The sequence below is a fragment of the Thunnus maccoyii genome, chromosome 5 (assembly GCF_910596095.1).
Source record: "Thunnus maccoyii chromosome 5, fThuMac1.1, whole genome shotgun sequence".
In the NCBI taxonomy this organism is placed as follows: domain Eukaryota; kingdom Metazoa; phylum Chordata; class Actinopteri; order Scombriformes; family Scombridae; genus Thunnus; species Thunnus maccoyii.
The window spans coordinates 12494673-12512772 of NC_056537.1; the positions used below are offsets into that span (position 1 = coordinate 12494673).

The 18100-nt window shown below is 40.1% G+C and overlaps 1 protein-coding gene across 9 annotated transcripts in view; it reads right to left on the reverse strand.

Moving 5' to 3' along the window:
* Window positions 1–18100, reverse strand: part of LOC121897459 (contactin-1a-like) — a 71176-nt gene that overhangs the window by 24274 nt on the left and 28802 nt on the right. For 8 of the 9 annotated variants that reach the window (XM_042411969.1, XM_042411965.1, XM_042411968.1 and 5 more), the window contains 2 exons: window positions 9181–9315; window positions 6704–6742 (listed from right to left, as the gene is read on the reverse strand). In XM_042411969.1, the coding sequence (XP_042267903.1) occupies window positions 6704–6742; window positions 9181–9235 (94 nt within the window). In that variant the 5' untranslated portion in view covers window positions 9236–9315. Of the gene's footprint in view, window positions 1–6703; window positions 6743–9180; window positions 9316–9693; window positions 9716–18100 lie in introns of those variants that run through there. The other variant, XM_042411971.1, reaches the window with a different exon arrangement.

An 18100-nucleotide genomic window follows, 5' to 3' on the forward strand; every position in this document is an offset into this window, starting at 1 on the left:
TCACAAGCAGTGGCATGAATAAGACATAAACACAATGCCAGGCTATGAATAAGCAATGAGGCAAAATATTCCCAAATGCTGATTATTCTCTCAGATCAAGAGTGTGTGTAGGTGACTGCGGGAATACAAATGAAATGAAGCGTGTGCGTATGTGTGTGTGCACATGTGTGTATTCCCCTGCGTCTCTTGAGTTCTAAGAGAGCACAGCTGACACCTCAATGGGGAGAAGCTTGCTCTTTCAGACAGTAATATCCTGCTTCTATCCGATCTTTCCAACTAGGCCTGCATTGGCGCTTAGGATTCACTTTGAAAATGTCATATTGACAGATAGTGTGCAACCTTTCGAAACCTGAACAAAAGAGGCCTAATTCATAATATCCTGCCACCTGAAACTGCATTCTCACTCCTATTTACCACAACAAAAACAGATAAATTTATGCAGAATAATAAGTAAATAAAGCGAGAACCCGATACATTCCAGCAGTCGAACATTTGGTGAGCGCTTGACATCTATGTACAGTAATCTCCCAATACTGACTGTGTAATTTAACATCAGTGAACCAGATATCGCTTCTGCTGTCAGGAGGTAAAAGGAATTAAAAAATGAACAGTAGCAGGTTAGTTGTACCCTTCTCGCACCAGGACGGCCAACCAGGAGGCAGCAATTAAGACATTAGGAGAATCCATTCCAACTCACACACTCTAGCAGCCAACCATGTGCAAGTGCTTGACATTGATGCAAATCCCAAGGACTCTCAATTACTGCTAGCTGAGAGAGAATTAAACATACTATAAATGGGGCAGTGTGGGGCTGATGGGAGGCAAATTAAGTGAGAAACTATGTTCTGGGAACAAGGGAGAAAGAAAAAAAAGCACAAAAAAGAGAGAAGGAATTAGGCTCACGAGGATGAGGGATATATTAGAGTAAAGGGAATATAGTGACCCTATTCTACTGTTGCACTTAAATTGCTCTGCATGAGTGTCAGATAAATGCTTTGCATGTAAATATGAAATATAAATGTGGGATGTGCTGGAGGAGGGGAGACACTGAGGCTCTGGTGCAGTGCTGAAATAGCAGTCTGAGTGTAACTAGGAGAAATGAGAGCTGGTGCCGTTCCTATCCTTCCCCTGTAATGTGGGATGTGACAGATGGTGGAGGGGAGTGTTAAAGCAGGCCACATAAGGCCCACTGCCTGGAGACACACACAGGCCTCTTCCATTCTATCTGCTTCGTTTCACTCTCTCTGTCTATCGGTCTCTAACTCGGCCTTACTTGCCTCTGTCCTCTATTCTTCTTTCTAACCTATATTCAACTGTCACGCTCTGCTTCTTTTTTTTTTTTTTTTTTACCTTTCCTTGATTTCCTTCCACAACTACTTTCCCTCTAAGGATCTTGAACTCTAGTTTTTAGCCACGCTAGCCGCATGGCTCTAGGCAAGGCACTGTTGGTCTGTCTATCAGTATGTATGTCCATCACTTTGATACTGACTGAAATATCTCAGCATGTATTGCATGGATGGGCTTCGAATTCTGTACAGAAATGCATGGTCCGACAATGTATCCTACTGACTTTGTTGACCCCCTGACTAGTGCTACCATGAGGTTGACATTTTTGACATTTAATGAAATGTCTGAACAACCACTAGGAAGATTGCATTGAAATTTGATACAGATATCCGTGGTCTCCGTAGACCTGATGACTTTGGTGATCTGTTAACTTTTCATTTAGCCTCGTAATAAACGTTCATGTATCCAGTAAATTATCTCAACATCTACCTGGTGGATTGAATCCTAACATTCAATCTACCAGGTCAGGGAATGTAAGTGATCCCCTGACTTGTCTCTACAACCATTGGATGGATTGCCATGAAATTTGGTACACCCATTCATGGCGCAAGATTTTTTCCAAATCTTTCAAATTAGTGGGATATACAAAGACTACAGATGTAAATGGGGGCAGCCACAGTTCATCTGATTTGCTTAAAGTGCCTCTAAAGTTCCTCTGTTTTGGTACTTGTTGTGCATGCCTGGAAAGTAATGATGGGCAAAAAAAGAGTAAGTAGTAGTCTATTTAATTATTGGCCACATCAATCATGTCACACTGGACTGGACCTGCTATGAGCCATTAAAAGTCAAGAAAATAAGCAGGAGGCAACTACAGGAAACAGAAAGTCGTGTGAAAACTGTCTCTAATGCTCTCATCATCGCTCTTTCTCTCCTTCTCGATCTCCCAAATCCTCCCACTCTCAGTTGCCCAGTGAATTCACACGTAAACTCTTTCCACCCTCAATCCAAACATGCCTGATATGTTTTGTCCAAAACACAGGAGATCTCTTTCCAACTCTGCACCACTCTCCAAATCTCTGTTTTATTCTCTCTCCTAATCTGTGTGTCTCTCAAGTTCTCTTCTTCCCTGCATCAAACCCTTCCTCTTATTCCTCTTTTGGCACTACTTGACTGTGGATGCACTGAGTTGACCTGTTTAACAGGCGAGTAATTATTTACACAATAGTCAATGGAGAGATCTTCTCAGATACACACACACACAAAGAAAGAAAGAGGGACAGTTACTCTCAATAAAGGCCACATCTGTACAAAGAGAGGACGGAAGATTCACACACACACAGTAGTCTGAGGCTATGTGTCTCCAGGGCTTGCTGGAAGCGATCTTCCTCTGGACAGACTTCATTATCAAACAGACTCCTATTCAGCTGAAGAGTAGGTAAGTTTAGACTTTCATTTGAATTTGAAATACCATAGCCTGTTATTTTAGGAGCCTTCTATCTTCCCTAGCATCAGTTTATTATGAGGCATCAATTATTCATTAAGGTTTAGTTATAATTTTAGGTGCATGACAATGATTTGTTGACTTGAAACTGTATAATACTGCATAATAAAATATACAACAACTATAATCAGTCCAATTTGTTGAATGTTTTTTTTTCCTAAATTTCCAGCTGTTTCACAGTCTATAGTTCCATTTTTGTTTTAATATCTAAACAGTCACATTCTGTAATTACACACAGTCCCAGAAGAATACAATCCTATTTACTTTACACACAGCTGTGTGCTATCTGCAGCTTGGCTTGTTTGCATGACCAAGAGTGTGTCCAAGTGGGACAGATAACATATTGTTTCCTGGAGGCAACAAAAGCACAGTGTAGCAATAATTACCCACAAGCCCCTGAGCTACATAATGAGGCATTCTGGAAAAGCAAATTGTCTCCAGAGTGAAAAATCTACTTTTTTAAATTTTATATGTTTAATAAATAATATTCAATTATTCTGTGTCACTGCAACCCTAATTATTTTGCTGAGGTGTGGACATAAGAGTGTCGGTGTCAGACAGAGTATGCTCAGTGTAGTGCCAGCTGTGCTATCACAACTGCTGTCAAAACGAATTATTGTCTGAAATGGCAACTGCAACAGAGCAGAGGTATTCAGAGAGGATACACTGTATTACGAGGTTAATCCCAAGGGTTTCCACAGGCCAAGATGCATATTAAGATTATTAATACTTGACCAAATATCAGTCTTCAGACCATCAAAAACTCACTTGTAGCTTGTTTCTTCGAGGCAAACAGCAGCCTGGACACAAGTCACCAACAATGGATTTTCATGCCATGAAAAGTATCAAATAGTCCACGAAAACTTCTCAACAAATCAACCTGCAGCTTAATCCACCTCTCAAGCTGTTTATCCATCTGTTCAGCAGGTCCCATACACTCGTATTCTCCCCAAAGTACTATATCTAAATCTTTAAAAACACTGCCAGGCAGGCACTAAAGCCATCATGCACACTTGCTCAAAAGCTCAACAAGGTCACATCTTACCTGTCAATACAAAGTATTTAGATATTAAAAATCTCTATTACCACACTGCATAGAACTCAGTGGGATCATTTATATGAAAAGAAATGCAGGGTAAGGGATTGCTGTAGAACCAAAAACTGAGTCTGTGGCTCCCCGTGACTGAATAAATGCAACTGATAGTTGAAATACTGAATTTTATGATGTTAATTCATTGAATTAATAAGGTTAGTATATCTGTCTGAAGTATTTAGTAGTGTTTGACATATGGCTGGACAGCTGAGAAGTGATTTGATGAGTCTCTGTTGACATTGTGATACTTTTTCAATGCTGTGAAATCTAATCAACTTTTTATAGCTGTTTAAGCCTGTAGGAGGTGATTGTTTGGTACTGAAGAGACAGATAGTATGAGTGGAGTATCACTCTTACGGCAGAATGATGGGAATTAACATCGCTGTGGGCTGAACGATCACTTTTTCACTTGTAAGAAAAAAGAGGGATTCTGAGTGTGTCCCAGCTGGAAGGCTGCGGCGCCTACACAATGTAGGCACTGCGGCCTTTGAGGAGCGTGGTATTGACTATGCCTCCTCCTATGACAACGCTTTCATCTTTGTCCAAGTTTGACAAAGAGTTCAAAATTATAAATCCTATGCAGCATTTTCTCACATATTTTAGTGCTGTATGACCTTAAATACTGTTTTCTATTTATCGGACTGATGTGTGCAGTATCAAAAACATTAGACACAGGCTCGGCTATATCATGCTGTGTTCATTCTGCAGACAAGTGGACATTATGTCGACATGTCCAGAAAATGACACTCTAAGGAGACTCAGGCACTCCATACAGGTACACAGACTGCAGAGATAATCTACAGCCCATTCTTCATAGAGAAGAAAAGAGAGTGAAAGGGGTGAAAACATGTAGGAGGGACCAACAGAAAAAAATGATTCCTCTCCTCTCTGGATCCATCAACAATTCAACCTGCATGCAGCATCATAACTTGTTCCCAAGCAACACATCAGCAAGCCTTCCTTTTTCCAATTTACCACTTGCTGACAGTCTGCCTCCACTTTATTTTCCCCCCACAGAGTTACACACATTGAACAAATTTTATGCAGATAGTAAACACGGACAGTACAGTAACAACTGCTTCTATAAACTAGAACAGGAAGGTACTCTGATTGATCATATCTCAATTATGGATATATGGATTATTCAACCCATCTAAATAAACTAGTAAGACATTTAAACTAATGAATAGAGATGCAGTTTTGAAAATCAAAGCTTCAACGTGTAACATTTGATCTTTCTTTCGCTAACATACTTGACTTACCCCACGACTGTCCCCTGATATTCAAGAATGACCCGCAATAATGGATGGGTTAGTATGAAAATCCCAAAGGGTTAAAAATAAATACACAATGAGACATTCAGGGATAAGTAATTATACAAATACATTCAGAAAATGTATAAATTAGTCATGCAGCCTTATATCATCCATCTCATCCATCATACCCACATAGCCCCACAGTAGCTCTACTACAGTTTCTAGCTCTAATGACCATCCTTGACTCATCTGCGGAGTCTTGGATTTTAACCATCTCCAGTAGGATTAATGTACATCTGCAAGTTGGAGGAATACAGAAATAGCAACAGTGGAAAAGAAACATGACCTCCAAATAGATTTTCATTAGTCCTGTCCTATTGTGGAACATGAGAAAGGGAGCCGTCTGTCACTGCCTGTCCCTTAACGAGTCCTGACAGGCAGATACTATTGTCGTTTCACCACCTCAGGGGCCGCATTGGGCAGAGGCAGGGCAGAGCCGCAATTGAGGCCTATTTAGAGCTGACATACTTCTGTTATTTGTGTTTGTGTTTTTTTGGTTCTCATTGTATTTTGTAAAACAGCAGAATATTAAGTAGTGTAGGTGGAAATTTGGAAAGACAACAGGAAATTGTGAAACACTAAAACAGCAGCTTTTCTTTTCACTTTTAAGAATTGTTATGTCTTTTAAGTATTTTAAATGTCTTAAAACATATCTGAAGGAGTTCTTTAATGTCAGTCAAAGCTCTTGTGTGAGAATTGTTTTAAATATAGAATAATACAATAAGCAATAACAAGTCACTGGCCTTACTCTGCTCAAACAGATCTAGTGGCGTAGCCTTGACCATGAATCACAGCATACTTGCTCCTCTGAACTCCAAGGTCAAAACCTCATCAAAGCTGCCTAAATAGGTGCAGCTTGTTTGTCTCTGGTTTGAACAATTAAATGGAAATGAGTCGTTGACTCATGGTGCTATCCAGGAATCACGCTTCAGGTGTTTACTTGTTTGGTCTTGGTTTGAATGAGAAGCTAGGAATCCTGTGAATTCCTCAAGGGCACTTGACAAAACACGTCTGTAGATTCTTCAACATTTCTGGTTATTAAACATTTCTTTGTAACCTCTTGGTCGCCCTGAGCTCAAAACCTTATCGCAACTGACATACATTTCTTTGAGAAACAGACAACAGCTCAATCCTGTCCCACAAAAGAACTCTATGGACATTAACAGTGATGCAAATGAAAAAATAGTGGGTGAATGTAGGGCAAAAGCTGTGAATTGCATTTCCATTCGACTCTGACTTTGAATGAAGTGATTGGCAGAGCCTCTTGGCTAAATTGTGGTGTTGCAACACCTGTTGTGCATTGTGCAACATTCAGCTGGAGAGAAATGGGAATGGCTAAAACATGTGTGTCTGCTGAATGACTCACTCAGGGAATAACACTGGCCAAAACCATCTATTTTCATCATTATTGAAAACTCTGCTAACATTACAGTACAAGTACAGGAAGATTTTTTATGACATTGGAAGAAATAACAATTACTATTTGTTATTATAATCAAGTCTTACCTCCATAAAAGTCAGGTACCTCCCCATGCATCGATGCATCTGTAACAGTTAACAAAGGAAATCATGTCAGCATATTTAATCATGACATTGCACATATATGAATGCTAATATTAATATTTTGATTACTTCCTGTGTTCTTAAATTTTAGGGTGTATTTCTCTCAATTCTCACAGGATAAATTGAAAGTGGATTAAAAGGTATGATCCAGAGGGTTTCTTCAGAGCAGGGCAGGTCTTTGATAGAATCCTTTTTAGCTTCTGAGAATGTGATGAATGGCTGGGAACTCTGCTTTTTGACTGAAAGACTACCTCGGGCTAAATGCCAACTCAGTGGAATCTACTACATCCTGTCCTTCACCATAAAATACAAAACTCAAAGCAACTGTGGTTGGCCTTAGATGAATGGGTTTATATACTATGTGTTGCTGTATTCACGTAACACGCTACTGTACATTTACAGAAGGTAGAAAACAATCCCAGCAACCTGATGCTTCAACAATAATTGTATAGGAAACACTCACTCCATGCTTTAGTTGTAGGATCGTGTGCGCTTGACTCTTGTTTTGCTGTCATCACATTAACCATCAAACTTTTTCCTTGTTGGGGCTAAACAAAAATGTCAAGCCAATGTTCTCTACCCTCAGTAATGACCTGAGTCTGCTGTTTGGCTGCTGTCTGTTTAGATAGAACAGCCATCCAGTTCAGCCCTGTGTAGTTAGACTCTATGTACTGAGTGTATTGTATGTGTGCAATGCAACCATGTACTGTATATGGTGTTTGTGTAAAGCTAAAATTATATTTTCTGTGTCTGCGAGTCCGTGAGTCTGCGAGGGTCCGTGTGACGCAAATTTTGTCACCAGAGGGTGTACATGTAGGCTCTATGCAGATATACGCATATCTCTAACTTGTTGTGACAGCGTGGACTTGTCCACAACGGTCTACGCGGTCACAACACTGTCTTCCTGTAGATGCTGGTCTACTGTGAATGTGTGGAACGCGTCCTCCAAGCGGACTCTAGAAGATAGTATAAACAGAATAACTACCTGTCCGTGGTGTACGCGGCTGTCCGTGTACGCGCTCGCTAAGGAGTATAAATGAAGCTTTAGTTTATCTGCCCAATGCTTTTCTGAAGCCGTATGTGAGTGCACTGTGAGTAGGATATCCTAAGCTTTAGCTGTAGTGCTGTCAAAACGTTTGGTGAACTCAGCAACAATGACTTAAGTATATTCCCATGGAAAAAGGGGGAAGAAAAGAGGAAAAAAGATAAATCCCTTAGATTTCAAACTCTATTTGAGAAAGATGAGTTGTGAAACCAAAAGAATTCTCAATCCAAGCTTCTTTTTTTTTGGTTCATGTTGAAATCAAATTGGAAACAAGAGAGAATAGCCCAAGGTATGGGAACACAGAGGAGGTTGTATCTTTTTTAGACAGGTCATTTTCAGGCCTGCTGTGTTCTGTCCACTTTACTTTGCTTCCAGCATAGCTGACTGCACAGCAGTTTCACAAAAAAGGAATGAAAACCTGCAAACTCGAAGCCCTCCAAGGCAGGCGATTGCCAAGCCTGGCCTATCAAATACACATAAATTTTGCAGCTTTTTCTACAATTTTTGCCCCTTTTACAGTGAGCCTTCAGATGTGTCTCATACCTTAAATGTATCTGGGTCTAATTTTGTTTTATCACATTTACATCTTACATCTTTACAGTCGTCAGTGAAACATATAACTGCCAACATCATTACATTTACTATGTCCTTTGAAGCTGGCAGTTAGCAGCTTGTTAGCGCCTTGTCTTATCTGCTCCCCATGCATGAAAGGACTGACAATTCAGTTTTGACAAGTGTGTTACTATCCAAGTTGCCTCCTACCTGTGTGATTTTTTTATGCTTTGAGGCTATAGCCACTAATCAAAGTTTGTCTGTTTCTATAGTTGCTATATGGGCATACATATCTGTATGGGACATATTGCACTGAAAGTTTGTTAGCATCAAATGAATCTCTGACAACTGGATTTTTGGACATTGATACTTGAAAGATGAAGGACATACAAGAGTCAAGCTAGCTCAAGCTCAAGCGAGCATAGTTCCTTTGATTTCTGAGTGTTGCTCAAGGGCAACATTTGAAAAGAAAATTCTCTGTGAGCACACTTCTACTATTGCTGAACTACTTCCACATTTTTTTATGTATCACTGATGCCAAATAAGTCAAAACTCTGAGATTCACATATGTTTATTTGAACTCTAGCTGTGAGCTGAGAAATATAATCATTCGTCGGGTCATAAAAATAATCAAGAGCTCTATATAAAGCAGAATGACTGCCACACTAAAAAGGAGTGCAAAGTCTGTTTTTTTTTTTTTTAGAGATGTGAGGCTTTCATCCAGCAGTAGTAGTAATGCAGTATCTCAAAATATCTTTTAACACATTCTGAGAATTGATTTAGCCATTCCCTTTCAACTGAATGTGCGCAGCATGCTACTGACCTGCAAGGGAGAGTGAGAGGAGCAGGAGATCTAGGAGCAGGGTGAGGTGCAGCATGATGTTGAAGTGAGAACCACCTGGTGGGGTTACAGCTAGAAGCTCAGCTGATGGAACATTAGCAGGACCTCCTGTTTTTCCTTAAAAAGACAAAAAAAAAAGAGAGAGTCAAATGATGGAAAAATCTTTATAAAAAACATGTTGTTTGCTAAAAATGTGAATTCACAGTGTTAACTATTTATTTAGTTTCACAATATACATTCACTTGAATGAGAAGGTGTGTCCAAACTTTTGACTTGTACTGTATAAACTGGCTCTGCATATAGAGGCTGATGACCAGTTAAACAATGAACTGCGTGATCTGTTTTGGCTGCGTCTGTGGTGCAGCAAAACATGAATGCCTGTTTCCCATCAAACCAATATTCACATTAAAAGTCAGGAAAAAAAGCTTTTAAAGGATAAAGTCGAAATCAGTATTAGTACCAACAGAAGATATACGCCTCACATGGCAGCCTTACTATATATGTGATGTTTTCTGTTTCAGGATGTCATAGCACATGACAAGCTGTACCAGCCAATCTCTGCCTCCATGCGGACCGCAAATCGACAGTGCCACAGGCCCGCATCATCTTTGCAGTATCTCTGCTTCCTGTCAGCCCCCGAGGTACAAGCTCCTTGATAGGTTTACGCTTGATGATTGACATTTGGACAGTTGCCAGAAGAAACCCTGAGCATTCTGAGCAGGCATCCCACGGCTCATTCACTGCCCTCGAGATGTAAACACCACACCAATAAACACCAGCATGGCACCAGCTCTCAACCTCACGCCCAGTAACACAATATGAAAAGCAACAGCTGTCTGGGTGAGGAAACACCAGGAGCACTGACAGAGACGAGAGGAGAGATTATTACTATTATTTCATGATGTTCATGTTCTACATATAATTAATATTATAAATCAGATCAAACAGGAAATATTTGAAGTGTTTAGAATTATTAGTTTTATTAAACATAACACTTTTTAGTTTTTTACTAAATAAAACTGATGTGCCAGGTGCAGGTGAGATAAAAACAATGAGTGTGTAAATTCTTAGCATAACACTGAGTCTTTTGACAATTTAAGAGCTGAGAAAGAAACTCTTTTATTTGCGCCATGATTTTTGTCACCGTCATTCATTTCCAGTGCTTCATGACGAGCACTCTTTTTCAGTCAAAACTCACAACCTAATATAACACCTTTTCCTTGTATCACAGTGCAGAACAGCAGTTCAATATTAGCCAACCTGTCCATTCATTCCCAGGTTGTGCTGGATGGGTGTGTTGATTAGAGTGTAATTGAACATGAGGCAGACACTATTGATTCTTTTTGCACAGCCTGAGGTCTCAGCTGGCGGAGACTCAGAGGTGTGACAGTAGGATTGAGACCTCAGCGTTCACCAGACAAATAGAGTCCTATTACAGAAAATGGATAATGATAGAAGAGACACCGTGTAATATGTGAGCTTTGCATGACACAAACGCAATCGTTCACACAGAACTCTAAGACGCAAAAAAAATGAAAAAGACAAATGGTCAGGCGTAATGTACATGCATATAGAAACACCCATGCATCTACAGTGCACGCACAATAAGTTGGACATAATGTCCGAGCTGTACAGCTGCAGGAAAGCAATACTGAGGGGATTTCATCTTCATGCTGGCCTGTATCCTAGCAACACCTTTCAAAAGGAGCAGTTTGTGTGCTGCGGGGGACCTTTTGTGACCGGCAATGAAACTATGCAAACACTCATTTTAATCTGGAACAACACTGCTGTTGTGGAACGAAGAACTACGGTGCTCTGCTGATCTATTAAAGACATTCATCTTTTGAAGTCAGAAAAAGCACGGAAAAAAAATAAGTTTATTAAAAGTCACTCACTCTTTCCCTCCCTCCATCTACTTCACTCTACAGCTATATTGCTACTGTAAGTATAATTTCTGTAACTCATAAATCATAAATGATTTTAATAGATGCACTTAGGAGATTAGAGGAAATAGCAAGGAGCCTTATTATAGCATCACAGTACATAGCGAAACAACCATGTATCCCATCTATCACATTAAGAACCGTCACTGAATTGATACACTGTAAAAAACCATCAGACCAGCACCACACAGAAAGGCAGCATGTTCTTATAATCAGTATTAATGGGGCCCCCTACCTCTCCTGTCCTATCTTAGCAGCCTGAATGCATGTGATGACAGCGCTCCAGTCATCACAGTAAATCACGAGGCCCATTTGAGACAGCCCTCAAACAAGGCCATTTCTTCTCCCCCATAAATCACACCCTAGACGCTGCCAGAGCTATTACTGCTTTTGGTTTGATTCTGGTGTTTTTTTTCTTGTCGTGGAGCTTTTTTTTTTTTTTCCCTTTGCAAGCTTTGCTCACTGAATTTCAATCTCTTTCTCTCTACTTTTACTCCCCTATAAATTCTCATCACTCAGAAATCAGAAATCATATTACATCGCATAGAGGCTGCAGGGGGCAGATTCAGAGATTTTACCGCCGCACTCCAATGACCAATACTTTCATTTGTGCTTTTTATCATGACCCCAAAACCCCCTTAGGGCGCTATAGGCTAAGCGAAAGTGAGTGAAACCCCTCCTTTTCTGTGCTTGGCCTGATGTGCGCCGCATAATCGAGTGTGGAACTTTATGGAAACGTCTTCCCTTATCAGCTGAGGCAGATCCAGTGATGTGGGGGAGGAGGAATGAAGACAAAAGAGGATCGGGTGGAGGAGAGGATGATGGAGGGGTCAGAGTGGTAGACTTCAAAAACAAGATGTTGCACCAACAAACCCACTCATCCCCCCACCACCGCCACTACGATTTATACACACAGACACAATCAACACCACCACCACAATCAGTCATTAACATCAGATTTGTGATAATCCCGCAAGAGGGAAGCTAAGATGGGGTTAACGCTGGCTTGGTCTTAATCAGTTGAAGAAGGGAAAATGTGCACCACTTAGAGACAGTGTCAGCTCCTGCAGCATCCCGGTAATGTCTCAATTCCATAAGGATGTAAACGTTTCTAGCATGTAGTAAAGACAGGAAGCGCTGTTAGGAGCTAAAACAATTAGTCAATTCATCTATCAGTCAATCAACAGAAAATGAACCTGCAACTATTGTGATAAGGGATTAACTGCATCAGTCATTTATTGACCAAAAATTGAAAAACATTAATTCTTTCCAACTTCCAACTGTAAAGTAAATATCTTTGGGTTTTACATCTCCTTGGGCTTGGAGAAATTGTAACAGGCAATTTTTTTCTGACATTGGAGCATAGCTTAGCATAAATTCTGGTGAGCAGATTTTGTTACCTTTGGACAGAGCCAGGCAAGCTGTTTCCCCCTATTTCCAATGATCATGCTCAGCTACGCTAACCAGCTGCTGACAATAGCTTTAGGAATAAACTGTGCAGACATGAGAGTGGTATCAATTTTCTCATCTAACTCTAGGCAAAAAAGTAAATAAGCATATTTTCCAAAATGTCAAATTTGACCATAAATTTTGGAAGAGAGTCAGCTGGTTATTGTGTGATTCACTTATTTATGCCCCCGCAGGACAATTTATTAGCACTTACACTGAGACATGAGATGTGGAATCCAATATTATTATGCTATCTGATGATTACTCATTCTAAAATCATGTGATATGATACTGCAGATAAGATTTAGTATCATCCCCAAATGCTGCTGAGAAAAAAAACAAGCGAGACATGGACAAGAATATTGATCCAGATTAAATTAAAATGAAACTGTGAGATATTTTTGTCTGACATCATTTGATGGAGGCAGCAGCGACTTAGTCTGGTTTAAGGGGCATTATTGTCCAATCTCTTTTCAGCTTTATTTATCTGAAATCTGCTGAGAACAGTTGCTGTTTTTCTGATTCACATTCATGAAATTATGTATGCGCACACCTAACAGCTGGCCAGTATAACCGCTTCTACTGGTGTCTGCTGCAGGAGTTGGGAGTCAACTGGTTTGATCATTTAATTTTCCATCCAGAATTAATTTAGTTAATAGATTTAAAGCAATTCTATTAGAAACAAGCACAGTTCTCCTTCATCCAGGCTGTTAACGTCTCGCTATTTACAGCAGAAAATCTCAGCTGTAGTGTCACCAAAGATGTACTGTAGCTTCTTTACAGTTCACAGTTGGTGTAAACTTGCTGTAACCTCGTTTCAAAATGTGGTTCAATGTGATTTTCTCTTAAATGGAAAGAAACAGAAAACAGCACACATCTCGCACCTGATTCAATCAGACACCTGGTATGACTACATACTGTGTTTTTACACAAATCCCAGAATTTAACACAAGCTTTGATCCATTTCATTTTCATGCTGAATCAAGTGTTATTCTACCACGGAGTAGTGGTGATACATTTAGTCTTACCTATGAATTATTTATGACAAAATCATTGATTTTGATTTCAAAATGAGCCGGAGAGCATCTATATGACCTCAGCTCTGAAAGATACACTCTATCTACACTGGAGTGCATCTTCTATCTGTGAGGAAAATAAGCCTGGACTTCACTACAGACAAACAGGTTTATATCTCCCAGAAGTCCAACAGAATGATTCAATTAAATAAAGGATGTAGACATAGGCTATCCAAGCCTATTACACAGCAGATAGAGCAGTAACCCCAAGACACACACACAATAACACCTGCAGATAAAGATGCTCTTTACATGCTTTGAACTGCACAGGCCCCCTGTTGCTAAGCAGGAACTGGTTCAGCACTTGATAGAGAAAATAACTACTCTTTTTCAGCGTACAACAACTTGATTTCACCAGAATTCACTTTTCACTGTCTCATTTTAGCAGTTTGGGTGAACAGAACCATCTAAAAATGTTTTCTTTTTCAGCAGGACCAGCTGAAACCATGCTCATCTTGTTCTTATCCTAGAAATTGTACGATTATAGATGATTTTTTTATTGATTAAGAAAATGGCACGCTCAGAATTAGCTTTAACTAATTATGAATCACAGGGATACCTTAAAATATATTAAAATCTAATAAAAAAGTGCCTGCAACAAATAATATGTTTTCAATTTTTGTTACAAATGGATTCAAGACTGAATTAAAATTTTCAGGCTCTTGTTTGTTTTATTGATGTATTACATGATGGATCGCTTTAGACTGTTAGTTATTTTTGTCCATCCCCAAAAAAACCCCTCAATGCCTCCCCAACCCAGAGAGCAGACACACTCGGTATGAACTATTATTCATGATGTAATCCAGCTGCAGAGGATCCATTCATGGCTTATTCACTGTGTCACTCTGTCTCTCTCCCCCTTTCTCTCCCCCCTCTCTCTCCCTCTCTCTCTCTGTCTCTCAGCCAATAGAAGCAGTCATGCTAATGTAAGCTATTTATCCCGACCCCTGCAGTCAACACAATGCCCCCCAGGGCCACACAGGCTCAGCAACCTCAGCTGACCTGAATATCAATGACAAACAGTCATTCAATCCATAAAAAAATAGAGCTGGACTGTTGTATGAATTACATTAACCTCAAATCAGTTATGCAAACTATGGTATCTGCAAAAAACATTAATATCATAAGTGAGTATATGATTACACATCTCGACGTAGGATATAAAGTTGTGATTTATACCGGTGCTCTGTCCATTTCTTTTATGGCTTGGCTCTAGGGAAGGTAATGTCGGTCCCCTACTTTGGTCCTACTTTGAAATACCTAAAGAACTGTTAGATGGATTTTCATGGAATTTGGTAGAAACGTCGATGATCTCCAGAGAATGAATCCTACTAACCAGTGATCCCCTTTTGATGACTTTTCATCTATCATCGTGTCAAAGTTTCAATTTTCCCAATACTTTGGTTTATGACCAAATACCTGCAAAACTAATGACATTCCCATCAGCCTCAGCTGTACTATGTGTTTAGCGCTACTTGTTAGCATGCTAACAGACTTACCTAAGATAATAAACCTGTTAAATATTACCTGTGTCATTATGAGCATGTCAGCATACTTCAGCTCAAATCACAGCTGTGCCTATGTGCGAGCGAGCACGGCTGAGGGCTCCGAGTCCTGTTATGTTAAGGTAATCTTTCATAACACTGAAATGTATTGACCTTTGGGAGCAACAACCATCAAAGTATGTGTTACTTTCTGTCAGGTCCAAGACAGAGCCAGCAGATCTTACTTTATTACTATTGGAAATTACATTATATGGGCTCCCAAAAAAAGGAAAGTATGTCACATCATTTATGATAAATATTCCATACAGGCAAAGGTCACAGGAGACTTGCAATCTATAAAAAAAAAGAGCACTCAATTTAATTACTTTATGCCACATCTGTTCAATAAAGATACTGGCTAAGAGGTTTCTATAGGAGAGCAGTGACATGTTTAAGAAGCTATATATCTTGGCCCCCATTCAATGATGGCCATACACTGTACTTTAAAGGACTGTAATTATTAGGTGAAGGAGTGCTGCTTACCCTTGACGGCACAGCTGTGCAGATAAGAGAGAAGTGTTCATATATAGCAATTAGTGCTTGATTTGATCTGATAAACTTTATTTTGAAACATGTTTAAAAAAAACAAACATGAATAAAAACAAAACATAAACAATAATAACCCATACAATTTAACATAAGCAGTCTATGGAGTAGCTTCCAGAAGTATACTGAGAAAAACAATCACTGCCCTCAGATTGCACAAAGAAAGGTCTCGGAGGGAAAGTGTGAATACAGGGCATTTATTCTGCATAGGGTAGCTACAATAAATTGCAAATAATAGAAAGATTAATCTAAGTCTAGTCTTCTCCACAACGTTCCCCATTCATTCCCTTATTGGATTAGAGGGTGTGAATCCAACATTAGGCCACAGATTAACTTGACAAAGGGAATGTTTAAAATGGAATCATAAAAATAAGCCACAAACATCCCGCTTAATTGCCTTATGGTCAAGAGGAGGAGGAGGTTACCTATTAGAGGAAAACCATCACCACACAGAGCTCTAAGTGACACACATTGAAACAATCAGGGCACGGAGTGTGTGTGTGTGTGACTCTGCTCAGTGCTTACCTTGCTGTGGAGAGCTATCATGCCAGTGGCTATGTGACGAGATGAGCTACTTAGCAGCCTGTGTCCCCATCCCCTCCAACATGACTACCCTTCCAAGTGTCCTAAATACTCCGCTCCATTGTCTGCCTCCGAAACAAGTAATGCTGTGGGACAGAGGCACTCTCTCCAAGGTGCAGAGAGGAGGGAGGGACAATGGGAAAAGAAAAGGCTAATTCCCTGAGCAGGACAGGGAGCCATGCAAATGGGACGCCACTGAAGAAGCCTCCCTGCAGTGAGAGCGCTCCAAAGAGGGGTCTTCCCTCCTCGACTGTGGCCAGGCTGGGGTTTAATCTTTTAAGCCCTCCTGTCCCACTCACACACACTCACACATGCAGAGACACTCTAGCCCAAACACACACAATTTCACAACACCTCCTCTCTCTCTGTTCCCCCAACTGTAACCCGCCCCCCTCCTTCCCCTCCGTCCCCTCAAATACACTCTCATCATTAGCCTGGCGGCAGGCCAGACACATCATCAGCACTGTCATAATCATTATCCCCTCTACTGTCGCAGGGCAAGCATTTTTTTCTCCTGGAAAAGATGCCCCTTGCTGAGGAGGCCAAGAAAACACATGCTTTGCAGAAAAAAACTTCTATCAAGTAAGTAATAATAAGACATGAAAGACTACTGCTGTGATATGGACAGCTCACTGAAAAGTTGATGTAATTCTCCCAGCCTTAGACACATTCTGTAGTTCGTTTTAATTCTGTATTTCTCTTCTCCTTTTCTATTCACCTGACTAAAGAAAGCCAAATTGAACCCTTCTTTGAAGTCCCTTTATCCTGCCTCTTTGAAAAGATACTTAAAGAAGAAGGATTACGTTAACTTTTACTTACTTTACTTTTATTAATGACTGAGCATATTCAATGTCTCAAAGCTTCCATTTGTTAAAGGTGCAATCTTTCACCCAATGGTCACCTGAACACCTATATGCAAAGCAAAGGATAGATATCTATCACTATGTTGTCACTTCTGAACTGATCTTAATACAGGGACAAACACCAGACAACTAACTCTTCATTTCTGTTGCTCTCTGATGCTGTAAAAGCTTTGTTTCCATTAGTAATAAAGGCAAACATAAAAGGAAAACAGGATTATATTTGAAATTATGTTCAGTGTTCAATATATAACTCCATCCATCCATCCATCCATTTTCCATACCGCTTATCCAGATAGCTGGAGCTGACACTGGGCGAGAGGCAGGGTACACACTGGACAGGTCGCCAGTCAATCACAGGCCTGACATATAGAGACAGACAACCATTCACATCTAAGGGCAATTTAGAGTTGTCAGTTAACCTGCATGTTTTTGGTCTGTGGAAGAAGCTGGAGAGAATCCACACAGGCACAGATGCAAACTCTAAGGCCCCAGCAGGCAGGTGGGTTTGAACCCATAACCCAGTATTGGTCCAATCCAGTATTGGTTAGGCTACAATCACAAATAAGTACATTTTTACAGGAAGAGTAAGGTTTTCAAAAGTTCAAAATAGAGTGGATTTTTTGACTGAAGGTTCATCGTTGACATTTCCTGGAGTGGAAAGACAACTGAGAGGTAGAGTGAAGCTGAGAACTGCTCACAGACAAACAATACAGTAAATAGATGATATACATTATTCAGCTGCTCCCAGTTGTGAATTCTTACTCGGCCTGTGTGGTGACATGAGGTTTAGATGGTGTCTGCTGTGTTGTGGGGACAGGAGGCAGCTACTATAATACAAATTCTCACATAGTGCCTTTGGGTTGTATTAACTGAGAAAATGCTGAGCAAGAGCTGTAGGG